This window comes from Poecilia mexicana, unplaced genomic scaffold, assembly GCF_051168715.1.
Source record: "Poecilia mexicana isolate PSO_F unplaced genomic scaffold, ASM5116871v1 scaffold_17, whole genome shotgun sequence".
Taxonomy (NCBI): Eukaryota; Metazoa; Chordata; class Actinopteri; order Cyprinodontiformes; family Poeciliidae; genus Poecilia; species Poecilia mexicana.
The window spans coordinates 17,058,926-17,072,417 of NW_028263386.1; the positions used below are offsets into that span (position 1 = coordinate 17,058,926).

At 43.4% G+C, this 13,492-nt stretch overlaps 1 protein-coding gene across 1 annotated transcript; it reads left to right on the top strand.

Moving 5' to 3' along the window:
* Nucleotides 1-1,913: 1,913 nt before the first annotated feature.
* Nucleotides 1,914-13,474, top strand: LOC106931457 (uncharacterized). The gene is made up of 29 exons (XM_015009600.2): nucleotides 1,914-2,000; nucleotides 2,483-2,648; nucleotides 2,726-2,778; nucleotides 2,888-2,956; nucleotides 3,177-3,400; nucleotides 3,481-3,559; nucleotides 3,644-4,041; nucleotides 4,405-4,969; nucleotides 5,040-5,236; nucleotides 5,307-5,696; nucleotides 5,924-6,216; nucleotides 6,563-6,825; nucleotides 6,921-6,974; nucleotides 7,051-7,188; nucleotides 7,261-7,517; nucleotides 7,597-7,681; nucleotides 7,990-8,124; nucleotides 8,410-8,666; nucleotides 8,744-8,828; nucleotides 8,901-9,164; nucleotides 9,253-9,390; nucleotides 9,536-9,786; nucleotides 9,879-9,960; nucleotides 10,026-11,786; nucleotides 11,871-12,079; nucleotides 12,158-12,314; nucleotides 12,397-12,698; nucleotides 12,825-12,954; nucleotides 13,031-13,474. Exons 2-29 carry the CDS (start codon nucleotides 2,572-2,574, stop codon nucleotides 13,177-13,179), a joined length of 7,062 nt encoding a protein of 2,353 aa, XP_014865086.2. The 5' UTR covers nucleotides 1,914-2,000; nucleotides 2,483-2,571; the 3' UTR covers nucleotides 13,180-13,474.
* Nucleotides 13,475-13,492: the final 18 nt, after the last annotated feature.

The window sequence follows — 13,492 nt, forward strand, 5'->3', positions numbered from 1 at the left end:
CAATCACAACTGACAGGCAGAAAACTACCAACTGGGACACAAAGAAAAGATAAACTAAAGAAAAACATGTAAAATGAGTTGGAAAATCTCAGAGAAGTGGAAAGTTATTCTGCCGTTCAACAGCTAATGGATTGTTTACTTATTACTGCTGACCTCAAGGGAGCTCAAAATCCCTATTACCGCCACTACTACCACAGCAGTTTTGTACAGGAATAAATTCAAGATAGAGAACTCCAACTCCACCTGAACTTTACGAAATATTATATTTTATAATGTTCGTCTTTATTATCTCCCTGAAATCTGTTCAGTTCTTGCTTTTGTTATTTTTTAAACGAAACACATATTCTCAATTTTAAAAACGCAGTAGCGTAGCAAACAATGCTGAGTTTTGTAAAAATCTGACAGATCTAGCATGTTCTTTGTCTCCTCTTAGCTATGGTGTACTATTTGTGAACACAGTGGTCTGTGTAGATATAAATAGCAAGCAGAGGTTTATTAACTGTCTGTCATGGATCAGGGCATCTGCTTTAAGTGACCCTTGGAATATTCCACCGCGTATTATTTGGTACGTGCTCCTGGACCCTTGTTTCTTCATCTCCTGCTTCCTGTGGATGAGGTTTATTATTAATTGAGCCTGTTTGCAGGAGGTGGGGGGGGGGAAACGGCGACAAGTACAGCTTTATGGATTTATAGGTATGTGGTTAGGCAGTGTTCTCTAAATGTCATATTTCAACATTCATTATGATTACTAGGTAACACTGATAAGGTTTCTATGGGGTGTATCAGTGCTGTTTTGTTCCTAGGGCTGAGACAGAAAGGTTCCAAATCAGAGACGCTGTTAGATAACATCCAAACGAATAAGTCTGCAGTCAACATTCAACTTCATTAATCTTACACATAGACCCGACTGTGTTTGACTTGGGGATAGGCTTCAGTAGACAGACAACTCCCACTTTGTAGCAGTGACAAAATCGAACCCACCCAGATATTATCTGTTGCTGCTGCTGACTTCTCAGGTAGCTCTGCATTGTTGTCAGGTTATCCAGTGAAATTCAATTAAAGGAGCGAAATTACAACTAAGTGACAACATATTGATTCCTTTTTGCATTTGCACATAATGGGAATTTATAAAGACCCCATAAATATAAAGGCCTTGGAACAATGTCAAGTTCTGAAACAGCATGCAGCAAAAAATTACTACAGACTTTTTATGTCGGTATATGTCATTCAGTGCAGCTCTGCAACATTTATTGTACACCATAAATGCTCAGAATGAATAGTTCTTGATACTATTAGGTCCCTAACAAAGACAACTCTTTGGGAACACAATTTAGGGTGAAGTTCTGTGTTTACACATGCTGGCCCAGATAGCACTTCCCACACACACACACAATGCATCTTTTTTCATATCACAACCCCTGTCAGGCTACTTGACTGACATATATGCGCAACATTTACCTCTGCAAACACAACCTGCATCATCAAGTCACAATATATTATTTGCTTTGTGGATATGTTTGAGAACAAGGGTTGCATAAGTTAGTGCAGATTATTTTTCAGCATATCTTGTGCAAGGAAATAAAAGATAAAATGACAGCTTTAAGGTTATAGTACATACCAGCATGGGAACTTCATTATTTTATAACCTAACAGAAATATCAGCTGAGACTGTTTACAAAGGAATACCACATCTATATTACTTGTATTAAAATAACTGTAAGGACATTTACACATGTCAAATTTATTTGTTTATTTCATTTAGTAGGTATGTGTTTAACAGGTACTATTTATCCATGTAAGGAAATATTTTGAGATCAGCATTTCCCATTGATGGTCTTAGACATTAAGCTGTTTTTACTCCAGAACACCTGATTCAAATAGATGATCTTATCTGGGTTGTCTTTGCTCCTCAAAGGTCCACTGATGAGCCTCTATTTAAATCACCTGTGCTGAGGCATTGAAACCTAAACCTACAGAGCAGGGTGACTGACTCCGTAGGGGTGAGTTAACTACCTATTATTTTTTTCAAACAAACATTTAAGCTCAGTCTTAAACTCATTTGTTTTTACTTTTCACTAGAACTGATCTGTATTACGTTTTCTTCACCCTCTGGTCATTTGAGTCTGGTCGTTTTGTTAACCGTGCTGCACTTTTCACAAGTTAATGAAAGAGGTTCTCCAGTCAGCCTACTAACTAGCCTTTTATTTTTAAGCTGGCTCTTTTTGGAGCTTGCTTTGGTTCAGTGCTTTTTATGACCTGGAAGTCCCAAACCTTGCCTCATCCGTCACCATTTACTGAAACTGTTGGTTGGTTGTCATGACCTTTTCAGAGCATTCGCATGCCAAACCCAGGCTGTTTGTTTCTCCTCCCACTAAGTTACCTGGTTGTAGGGGATAAAATATACCTTTTGACTCCCAGCTCTGTCAGAGTTGCAGAGCTTCTAACTTTGTGCAGGTGGTTGACGGCTTGTTTGTCTCTACAGGAAGGCTCTGCTTCTACTACTTTAATCTGTTGACTTATTGAAGGATTTGAGTTGGTGACGGCTGAAAAGCTGCTACTGTTGGATCAACCATGCTTGGCAAGATCCACACAGATTTGTTGATCACTGTGGCACTAATCTTTTTGGCTCATTTGGACTCCATGTGCAGGTAAGGATTTTATTTTTTGTAATAAATAAATACTGTCTTTATAACATTAATCTTGGACTACTTTTTTTTGTTTTCAGAGCTGAAAATGATTTGTCTTTGGTAAAATTGCCAGGGTGGAAAGACACCTCAGGTACTGCATCGCCTATAATTATAAACACTGGAAATGATGATGTCTGGAAGGACAGATCAGACAATTAGTATAATCCAGCTTTAATTTTATTTATTTTTTAAATCTCTAGATTATGTTGGCCGGTGTTTCTACAGCCAACATGGGAATCTGACTTGCGACTGGACAAGAAGCCAAACGGGTACTAAAGATGACGTGCAGCATAGAGGCTGATTAATTTAATTGAAATGGTTCTTTTCCTTGAGATCAAATAATGTGCTAATCTGAAGACTATTGGCTCCTTTTTGAAATGGTGCATAATTGCGCACTTAAAAAAAAAAGTGTGTTCAATTGCACTACTGCCATCTAATGTTTGAGAATTTCTCTGGAAATGGGTTTTACATTTTTATCTCCCTATCCAGGAGATAATTCAGTGGAAATACTGACAAGCCATCCACTGACTGTCACTGGCAAGGCCTGCTTGGAGTTCTGGCATCTGGCTTCAGGTGTTTCCAGTGGCGCTACATTGCGTGCTTTGCTGAAAAGCGGCTTGAGGCAAGTGGAAATCTGGACTTCTCCTCCTCTCCCCAGAGATGCATGGAGACAAGTCTCAGTGCCCCTGAACCTTACCGAACCAGGCACTCAGGTGACCGGCTCTACATTGGCTGTGCTGAATTGTGCTACGGTTTGAATTTTGCTTTGGTAACAGATTAATCTGTCTATTAGGTCATATTTGAAGCTGTCCATCCACTGTCTGTAGATCAGACAACATTAAAACAGATTGGCATAAGAAGTGGATCATGTAGTAAGTGCTGCTTACCCTCATAAATCTGAAGCTCTGAGCCATGATTTTCTTTCCCAGTTTCCTGATCATATTCTTACCCTACAGGAAACCAGTGTGACTCAAACACTGACCTGTGGACTGGTGACTCCACACGCTGCCTTTGCTCAGTTGGTCAGCTGTTCTGCTTTCTCTCTCATTGCCCTAAGGGCCAAATATGTGGTCCTCAAAGAGATGAACCCAGGAGCCTTTCCCCTTCAGGCGTGTGCACTATTCAAAGCAACACGGATTGTCACACCTTTGATGGTGCATTGTTCCGCTTCACTTCCCCCTGCACATATGTACTGGCCAAAACGTGTTCAGCATCTGAAGCTCTGCCAAAGTTCACCGTTGAGGTAGCCAACATGCAAACAGGCAATGTGTCGCAGCCTACTATACAGCGAATCACTATAAACCTGGGGAACACGAGGGTGTCCTTGCTAAAGAGTCAGACCCACTGGGTTGTGGTAAGTCTCCTCAAAGTAATTGTTTAAAGTGAACCGTTGTGGCATTTGGTGGGTGTCTAAATGTAGATGTTTTTATCAATTTAAATGTGCTAAAATGATCACCTGTGTGTTTAACAAGCATGGAGTAGAGTAAGTTGTAAGTGTATGGCTGTAACTTATGTAATGCACCAGCTTGACACTGATCTTGCCCAAACTGAATATGCTGTTGGCATTCATTGGAAGGCAGGCTAAAGCTATATCATAATGTGCCCAGAATATTGACTCGACACAACTTCAGATTTGTAGCAATATCCAAAGCTTTGAACCCCTATGTAAAATGTTGCATGATTCTGTTTTATAGATGGCATTTTTTCCCCCCCTCAGGTTAATGGCATCTGGCGAGAGCTTCCACTAAACCTGAACAATAATACGATCCACATTGAGAGCAACCCTGCTGCCGTAGTAGTGCGAAGCAGTTCTGGAGTGTCTGTTTCCTTTGACAATGCTGGGGCTCTTCAGCTCAGAATTCCATTACAATATTCTGACAGGGTTTGTGGATTGTGTGGCAACTTCAATCAGCTCCCAGGAGATGACTTGCTCAAGCCTGATGGCACAAAAGCTGAAAGTGCCACAGCTTTGGCTGAGAGTTGGCAAACTGGGGGAAATGTCTCCTCCTGTGAAGCCATTCAAGTACCACAACAGTGTAGCGCACGAGATGAGGCTCATTATAGCAGTGAGAATTACTGTGGACTCCTTCGTTCTGGCTCCGGGCCCTTTGCGTCCTGTCTACCAGATCTAGGCGCCGAGAGCTATTTCCGTGCTTGTTTACTCTCCTTGTGTTCTGCTCGTGGTGATCAAAAAGTACTGTGTGAAGCACTGAAAGCCTATGCAGATGTCTGCCGAGAGGCTGGAATTGCCATACCCACATGGAGGAACTCTACTTTCTGCTGTAGGTCTCGTTATCGACCATCTTTAACTTTGTAGCTCGTGGCTGGATCTCATGTTGTTTTCTCTTTCAGCGCTCGAGTGTGGCGAGAACAGCCATTATAATTCATGTGCCAATGGCTGTCCAGAGGTGTGCTCCAGTCTAGATCAATCGAGCTTATGTGGTAGCTGTGAGGAAAGATGCGAGTGCGACCACGGGTTCAGTCTCAGTGGGGGTAAATGTGTCCCAGCAGAGCATTGTGGGTGCTGGCATAATGGAAAACACTATGAGGTAACTGTTTATAATCTATTTGGTTACACAGTACTGCATTTTACTTAAACTTTTTGCTTTTTCTTGACAGAGGGGGGGAATGACTGTGGAGGGCGACTGTGTGCGACAGTGCCAATGCATTGGCAATAATGCCATGCGATGCACTGCAATGACATGTGCAAGTGATGAAGTTTGTAAGGAAAAAAATGGCATCAAAGGCTGCTTCCCGTTCAAACCCGCCACCTGTAGCGTGTATGGTGATCCACATTACGTTACCTTTGACGAACTGGCTTACAGCTTTCAAGGGGGCTGTGCTTACACTCTTGCTACAACATGTGGCAGGCACAGCACAGTGCAGTTCACTGTAACTGGCTTCAACATCCACCCTGCAGGACAAAATTTTACTAGAGCTAAACTTGAAGCTGTGGTTCTTCAGCTTGATGGACTGGATGTCACCTTGAATCAGAGCGGGCAAGTCGATGTAAGTAAACAGCTATAATAATGCAAGCCAAATTAAACCAGAAGTGGGAAGGGCATTGGTTTTCATTGTCCTCAACTATAGCAATGATTTACATAAGTATCTGTTTCAAATTGGTAAATTGTTTTGTCCTATCCTAAACCTTTAAAGCCTCCAACTTTAACAAAATGACTCAGAGGTAAAGGCTAATTTGTCTGTCACTTTCATACCTTGAATGCTGTTCTGTTCAGGTCCATGGCGTCTCCGTCAGACTTCCTTATTCAACCAATGGGTCATATGGCTCACTGTGGATCTTTGTGAAGGAGGATTACACCGTTCTGGAGACTACCTTTGGCTTGAAATTATGGATAGATGGACACGGCAGGTTGTTCTTGCAAGTGGATGAACGTTACGAATATGAACTCTGTGGTCTGTGTGGCACCTACTCTGGATATCAGGAGGATGACTTCATGATGCCAGGAGGCCATATTGCCTCTGGATCATTTGAATTTGGTGACAGCTGGAGAACTCGTACCACTGAAGAGTAAGTTGATGCCAGAAAATATCAGTTGTATTGAATGTATCTGGGTGTTGCAAGTTACTAAATGTCAGATTTGTAGTCCTTGCTGTCATGAACATGTTGGTGGTCATACACGAAGGGACATTAAGGTGCTCTGAAAGTAAAATAAAGTATTCCTGGATGTTCTGAGTTACCCGGTTGCTGGGGTAGAATTTAAATACTGTAGCAACATAGTTGAAACTATTTAAGCATGCAGTTTCACTTTCTGTTGGTGAAAAGTAGATGTTAAATTTAAATATGGGAATTTTGATCTTGTGTAATCTACTGGACACAGATGATCACTCAAAGTTGTTTTTTAATTTTTTTTTAGATGCATTGCCCATCCAAATGATCCTAGAGAATGTGACAATGATGGGACTGTGGCCAATGAGGAATGCTCCATGGTGTTTCATGGGGCCTTTGAGGCCTGCCATGAGTATGTTCACCCAAGCATCTACTTCAGCAGTTGTGTATATGACTATTGTGCCACAAGTGGTGATCAGCTCACTTTTTGCGAATCCATGAAATCTTATGCCACAGCATGCCAAGTTGAAGGAGTGGAACTCTCTAGCTGGCAAACTGGCACACTATGTGGTGAGTATTTGACCCTTCAAGACTTTAATATTCTTTAAGTAAACTGGCTCAAACATTAATGCCTGCTCCCACCCTTTCTATCCACTAATTTTCAGATTTCTCAACTGCAGATCCAACAATTCCAGGCACTACATCTCTAAACATCAATTGTAAGACATAAAATGGTACCTCTTGTCCAAAACTCTTAATTGGCTTGTCAAATGGCTTATTTTTATTTTTTTGTAGCCTGTCCCCTTAACTGTAGCTTTGACACAAATATGTGTGGATGGGAGCAGCTCATTCAAGACAGTTTTGACTGGACAAGACATTCTGGATCTACACCATCAGATTTGACGGGACCAAACCAGGACCACACCACAGGAGGTAAGGGTTTTGTTTTTTTTCCTCCCCCTCCCCACTCATTTTCAATGTCAATGACTAATGTGATGCTTCCAGCTGGTTTTTACATGTACCTTGAGGGAGATGATGTAACCTATGGAGATCCTGCTCGACTGTTGAGCCCATCATGCCAGCTTGATGGCCCAATCTGCTTCCATTTCTGGTACCACATGCTTGGTTCAGCCACTAGTATGGTTCTGAATGTCTATCAACTCCAAGGTAATAAGGCTACCAGGGTATGGACTACAGTGGACAACAAAGGACCTGAGTGGCAGTTGGGATTAGCTGACCTGGAAATTTCTGGTCCATTCAAGGTAATTTTTTTTTCTCTCCATATACCTCAAAGTTGCTAATTCTCTTGTCTTGGAAATAACTGATATAACTTTCTTTCAGTTAATAATTGAGGGAATTCGAGGCTCCACTGCTCAGTCAGACCTGGCTATAGATGACATTGCTATCACTTCTGGGTCATGTTCAGGTGACTGCTGCCTATTAAAAATGCATACACCAATTATACTAAGTGATGTACATGAATTAGGATGTTCCTTTTTTTTTTTACCCCTTAGTTGCCTTCCCCAATGTAACTGGAACTGTATTACCTTTCATAACTACAAAAGTACCCCCATTACTCCAAAGTATGTGCACAAGAAGTTTCCTTTAGAGGTTACTTGCCACTTGAAGATTTAATTGCCATATTTAGCAAACGAGGAAATGTAAAACTCAGACTTGAGGTTTTAGGAAGTGGAATAGTTGCCTCTTGATACTCATTCCAAAATTTCTCTCTAGTCTGCAACTTTGACTGTAGCTTCCAGAACGGCTTATGCACTTGGCGGCAGATGATCACTGACGCCTTTGATTGGGAAAGGAACAATGGCTCCACCCCTACTGAGATGACTGGTCCCTCTAGCGACCACACTGGTGGTAATGGTTATTCTCCAACTCTGTGATCTTGAACTCCAGCCCTCAAAGGCTGGTCCTGCAACATTTGGTTGTCTTTCTGCTTCAGCACACCTGGATCCACTATTGGCTCATCAGTATCGAGCTCAACTGCATGCTAGTGAGGCAGTTTAGCCATTGAATTGGTGTGTAGGACAGGAGATGCAGCTAAATATTGCAGGGCACTTGCCCTTGAAGGTTACAGTGTGAGAATTCTGCTTTACTCTGAGAAATTATACAAATGACATCTATACGTTTCCTTTTGACTAGATGGCCACTACATTTATATTGAGTCCACGAACACGACACATGGTGACACAGCTCGTCTTATCAGCTCCCAGTGTGCAAACATTGGTCCTCAGTGTCTGCAGTTCTGGTACCATATGTATGGGTCAGCAGACACAATGGGCCTCAATATTTACCTTCTTGAGAACAAAGTAGCTAAGGCAGTCTGGCAGAAGAGGAACAACCATGGTGATATGTGGCACCTGGCCCAGGTTGATCTAAACACAACTGCAGTGTTTCAGGTGATGTATCCAAATGTGGAATGTCTAGCTAATTTAAAATGATTGTGGACACTTACAAATCTAACTTCACCATGTAGATTATCATTGAGGGACGGAGGGGTTCCAATGATCAATCAGATGTGGCCATAGATGATATTGCACTGCACCAAGGAAGATGTTCAGGTAAGCTTTAAAAAGAAAAAAACTCGCTCTCTATCCTCCCAAGAAAAAAACTAGCCTTTTCTCATTCTACAGATCTGGGTGGCATAGGTACAGTTCTTCCTTTTAAAACATCCAGCCCAAGTGTCAATTCACCTACCATGATGGCTCCAGAACCCACAATGGGAAATGTTACAGCTCCCTTGAGTGTCACTTCGCCTACCACAACAGCTCTGGAACCCCCCATGCTGAATGGCACAGCTGAGGTACCAACACTGAATGTTGTGCCTCATACAATTAAACTAATGACCATCAATATGGACAATGCAACTAAAACTCCTGAGGAAGCCAAACACCCAGGTATGGTAAAGCCACAACAGTTTTTTTTTTTTTTTTTAACTACTACCTGGAAAAATGAACTCTCCAAATTACTAACTTTTCATTTCAGTATGCGATCTTGACTGTGACTTTGAAAAAGATTTTTGCCAGTGGAGTCAGATGCTCACTGACGTGTTTGACTGGGAAAGGCGTAATGGTTCCATCCCTACACTGATCACTGGTCCCCTCTTGGATCACACCACAGGAGGTATTCAACTAATTATAGCAAAACTGAGTTACATCCTGAGTGTTGGTCATGAATACTTGTTCAGACCTGACCAAAGGATCAGATTTATTTTTTTGGTCATCTCAAGAATTACAAAATCTACAACTTTTCTCATTTCCTTGTCCAGATGGCCACTATCTCCACCTTGATGCAAGCATGGCATCACTAGGGGACACTGCTCGTCTTATTAGTACAGAGTGTTCAGACACTGGCCCACAATGTCTAACATTCTGGTACCATATGTCTGGCTCTGACACAATGGGTCTAAATGTATACCTGCTTCAAGACAGAAAGGCTACCATCTTATGGAGAAGAAATGACCAAGGAAATGTGTGGCATCTTGCTCAGGTGGATGTGGTGGGAAATGGGACATTTCAGGTGGGAGTTCTTGTATTTTCCCAATGATTAAAGTACAGTGTTTACTTTTAAGTGACAATGGAACATGCTTCTATTCTGTGGTTCTCACTCAGATCATTTTTGAGGGCCGAAGAGGCACCAATGAATCTGGCGTAGCTTTGGATGACGTAAAACTTCACCGTGGAGGCTGCCAAGGTAATCTTGTAATGTTTAGCTCTTAGTTCTCTAAAAACCCTCAAATTAACTCATTAATGTTGCAGATTTGGTCAACCCAGCAACTGTGGCACCAGCAAACTGGACTACAACAAATGCCCCTGAGGTTCCAGCACCCTCCAGTGAGACTGGACTGCATACTCCAACTACACAAAGCAATGCTACTGCTAGACCACAGGTTCCAGCTACAACCAGCTCAGCACCCTCCAATGAGACGAGGCCACAGCCATCACCCACAGGTGGGCCACATCCCACAACTGCACAAGGCAATGCTACTCTTGGGCCTCAATTTCCAGCTCCAACCAACCAAGCTCCCTCCAATGTGACTGAACCCCAGCCCGTACCCACAGGTGGGCCACATCCTACTACTGCACAAGACAATGCTACTGTTGGGCCCCAGGTTCCAGCTCCAACCAACCAAGCACCCTCCAATGTGACTGAACCCCAGCCCGTTCCCACAGGTGGGCCACATCCCACAACTGCACAAGGCAATGCTACTCTTGGGCCTCAATTTCCAGCTCCAACCAACCAAGCTCCCTCCAATGTGACTGAACCCCAGCCCGTACCCACAGGTGGGCCACATCCTACTACTGCACAAGACAATGCTACTGTTGGGCCCCAGGTTCCAGCTCCAACCAACCAAGCACCCTCCAATGTGACTGAACCCCAGCCCGTTCCCACAGGTGGGCCACATCCCACAACTGCACAAGGCAATGCTACTCTTGGGCCTCAATTTCCAGCTCCAACCAACCAAGCTCCCTCCAATGTGACTGAACCCCAGCCCGTACCCACAGGTGGGCCACATCCTACTACTGCACGAGACAATGCTACTGTTGGGCCCCAGGTTCCAGCTCCAACCAACCAAGCACCCTCCAATGTGACTGAACCCCAGCCCGTTCCCACAGGTGGGCCACATCCCACAACTGCACAAGGCAATGCTACTCTTGGGCCTCAATTTCCAGCTCCAACCAACCAAGCTCCCTCCAATGTGACTGAACCCCAGCCCGTACCCACAGGTGGGCCACATCCTACTACTGCACGAGACAATGCTACTGTTGGGCCCCAGGTTCCAGCTCCAACCAACCAAGCACCCTCCAATGTGACTGAACTTCAGCCCGTACCCACAGGTGGGCCACATCCTACTACTGCACGAGGCAATGCTACTGCTGGACCCCAGGTTCCAGCTCCAACCAACCAAGCGCCCTCCAATGAGACAAGGCCACAGCCTTCACCCACAGGTGGGCCACATGCTACAACTGCACAAGGCAATGCTACTCCTGGGCCCCAGGTTCCAGCTCAAACCAACCAAGCGCCCTCCGACACAAGGCCACAGCCTTCTCCCACAGGTGGGCCACATGCTACAACTGCACGAGGCAATGCTACTGCTGGACCCCAGGTTCCAGCTCCAACCAACCAAGCGCCCTCCAATGAGACAAGGCCACAGCCTTCACCCACAGGTGGGCCACATGCTACAACTGCACAAGGCAATGCTACTCCTGGGCCCCAGGTTCCAGCTCCAACCAACCAAGCGCCCTCCGACACAAGGCCACAGCCTTCTCCCACAGGTGGGCCACATGCTACAACTGCACAAGGCAATGCTACTGTTGGGCCTCAATTTCCAGCTCCAACCAACCCAGCACCTTCCCCAGAGACTGGTTTACAGCCTCCAAATTCAACTACATCACAAACACCTACAATTCCACCCACAAATGAATCGCAAGTACCAACATTGAGGCCAAACCTTTCCACTAATCTTACAATGAGACCCCAACAAACTGTTCCAGAACCAGGAGTGCCACATGTTTCAAGTAAATTACTTGCATCTTTCTATGAATAATATCTATAATTGTTTGTTCAGAGTCGGACTGAAAGTTGTCAAATGTTTCTTTCAGCACCCTCTTGTGCAGAGAACAGTCACTACACCACTTGCATTCCTGCATGCAGCCCTACATGCAAAAACCTGACTGGTCCACCACACTGCAGTTCAGAGATTTCTTGTGACTCAGGATGTGTATGTGATGATGGCTTTGTACAAAAAGGGAGCATTTGTGTGCCTATTCAGAAATGTGGATGTATTGATGGGAATGGTGAAACTCACCAGGTAAATAACTTTAAATGTCACCAAATTTGCTTTCAAAGCAATGTGTATATTGCTCTAAGATTGTCTGTCATTTTCTAGTTCAATGAAGTATGGTACACCAGTCACTGCAAGCAGAAATGTGAGTGTGAAGAAGATGACGGAGAGGGAAAGGTTGACTGCAAAGACAAAGATGGGTGTGAAGATGATGCTGTGTGCCTTCAGCTTGAAACGGGCAAATATTATTGCAAGTCTACAGGTAAGGCATGAAAATTCCTTAACTCTCAAAATGTTGGCAATGCTACAAACGTTTTTTTTTTTTTTTTTGGTGATGTTTACAGACTTTGGTGAATGCACCGTCCAGGGAAACCCACAGTACCAAACATTTGATAAACTGAAACATGGTTTCAGTGGAACAAACTTGTATGTGCTGGTGAGGACCAAAAATCTGCCAAAGAATCTCCCAGAAATCTATATAGAGGGCACAAATGCATGCACTGATGACAGCAGTGAGGAGATGGAGAGAAGTGAAATCAGTGGAGAGGATGATGAGGAGGAGGAGGAGCACAAACGAAGATTGCAGGAGCTTAAAATTAAAGTCTACAACCACACTGTAGAGCTTAAGCACAAGAGGAAAGTGTTCGTAAGTATCAAAGCCATAACGCGTTTGACAAGCTTTACAAATTTCTAGTCTACTACAAGGAAAATACTGTATGGATATTTTAATATTTCGAGTTTCTCAATTACTTTTTTTTCCTCTTTCTTGCAGGTGGATGGAAAAAGAATTAAAGCTCCAGGTTCAGCAGCTCCTGGCCTTGATATCCAAATGCATTCTTCTCGCGTCTACCTAAAGACGGATTTTGGCCTTTTGGTGGACTTCAGTGGACACTGTAAAGCTGGTAATGAATCCTTCACCCACTGTGTGAGCCACATCTCAATTCTGTTTACTTATGCAGACCTTTTGTTGCTCTGTAGATATCATTCTGCCGTTCCTCTATAAAAGGAGAGTAGAAGGCTTGTGTGGAAACTTCGATGGCCGAAAGACGAATGACAAAGTGAAACCAGATGGAACTATCGCCAAGAATACACAAGAGTTTGGCGAAAGCTGGAGAGTGCATATCTAGGAGTACATTTTCATGTTTCATCTCCAACATTGTAAAATCATCCTTGGAAGTAGTGTGGCACTGTGCCTTTTACATTTTCACACTGGCTTTGCTGTGAATGTTCCAGTTTCCTTTGATCAATGTTTATCTGCAACGCAATCTCATCTGTAACAGTTTGCTATTCTGGATTTTCTAATACTGCGACTTGGATAAATGTCATGAGTCTAAGTGCAAGAAACATGAGTGTCATGTGTATTTCAAATGCAGTATCCTGCCTTCTGACATTTGAGCCTAATAAATTCAAAGGAAATGTTAACTTGTCTGTTTACTATGT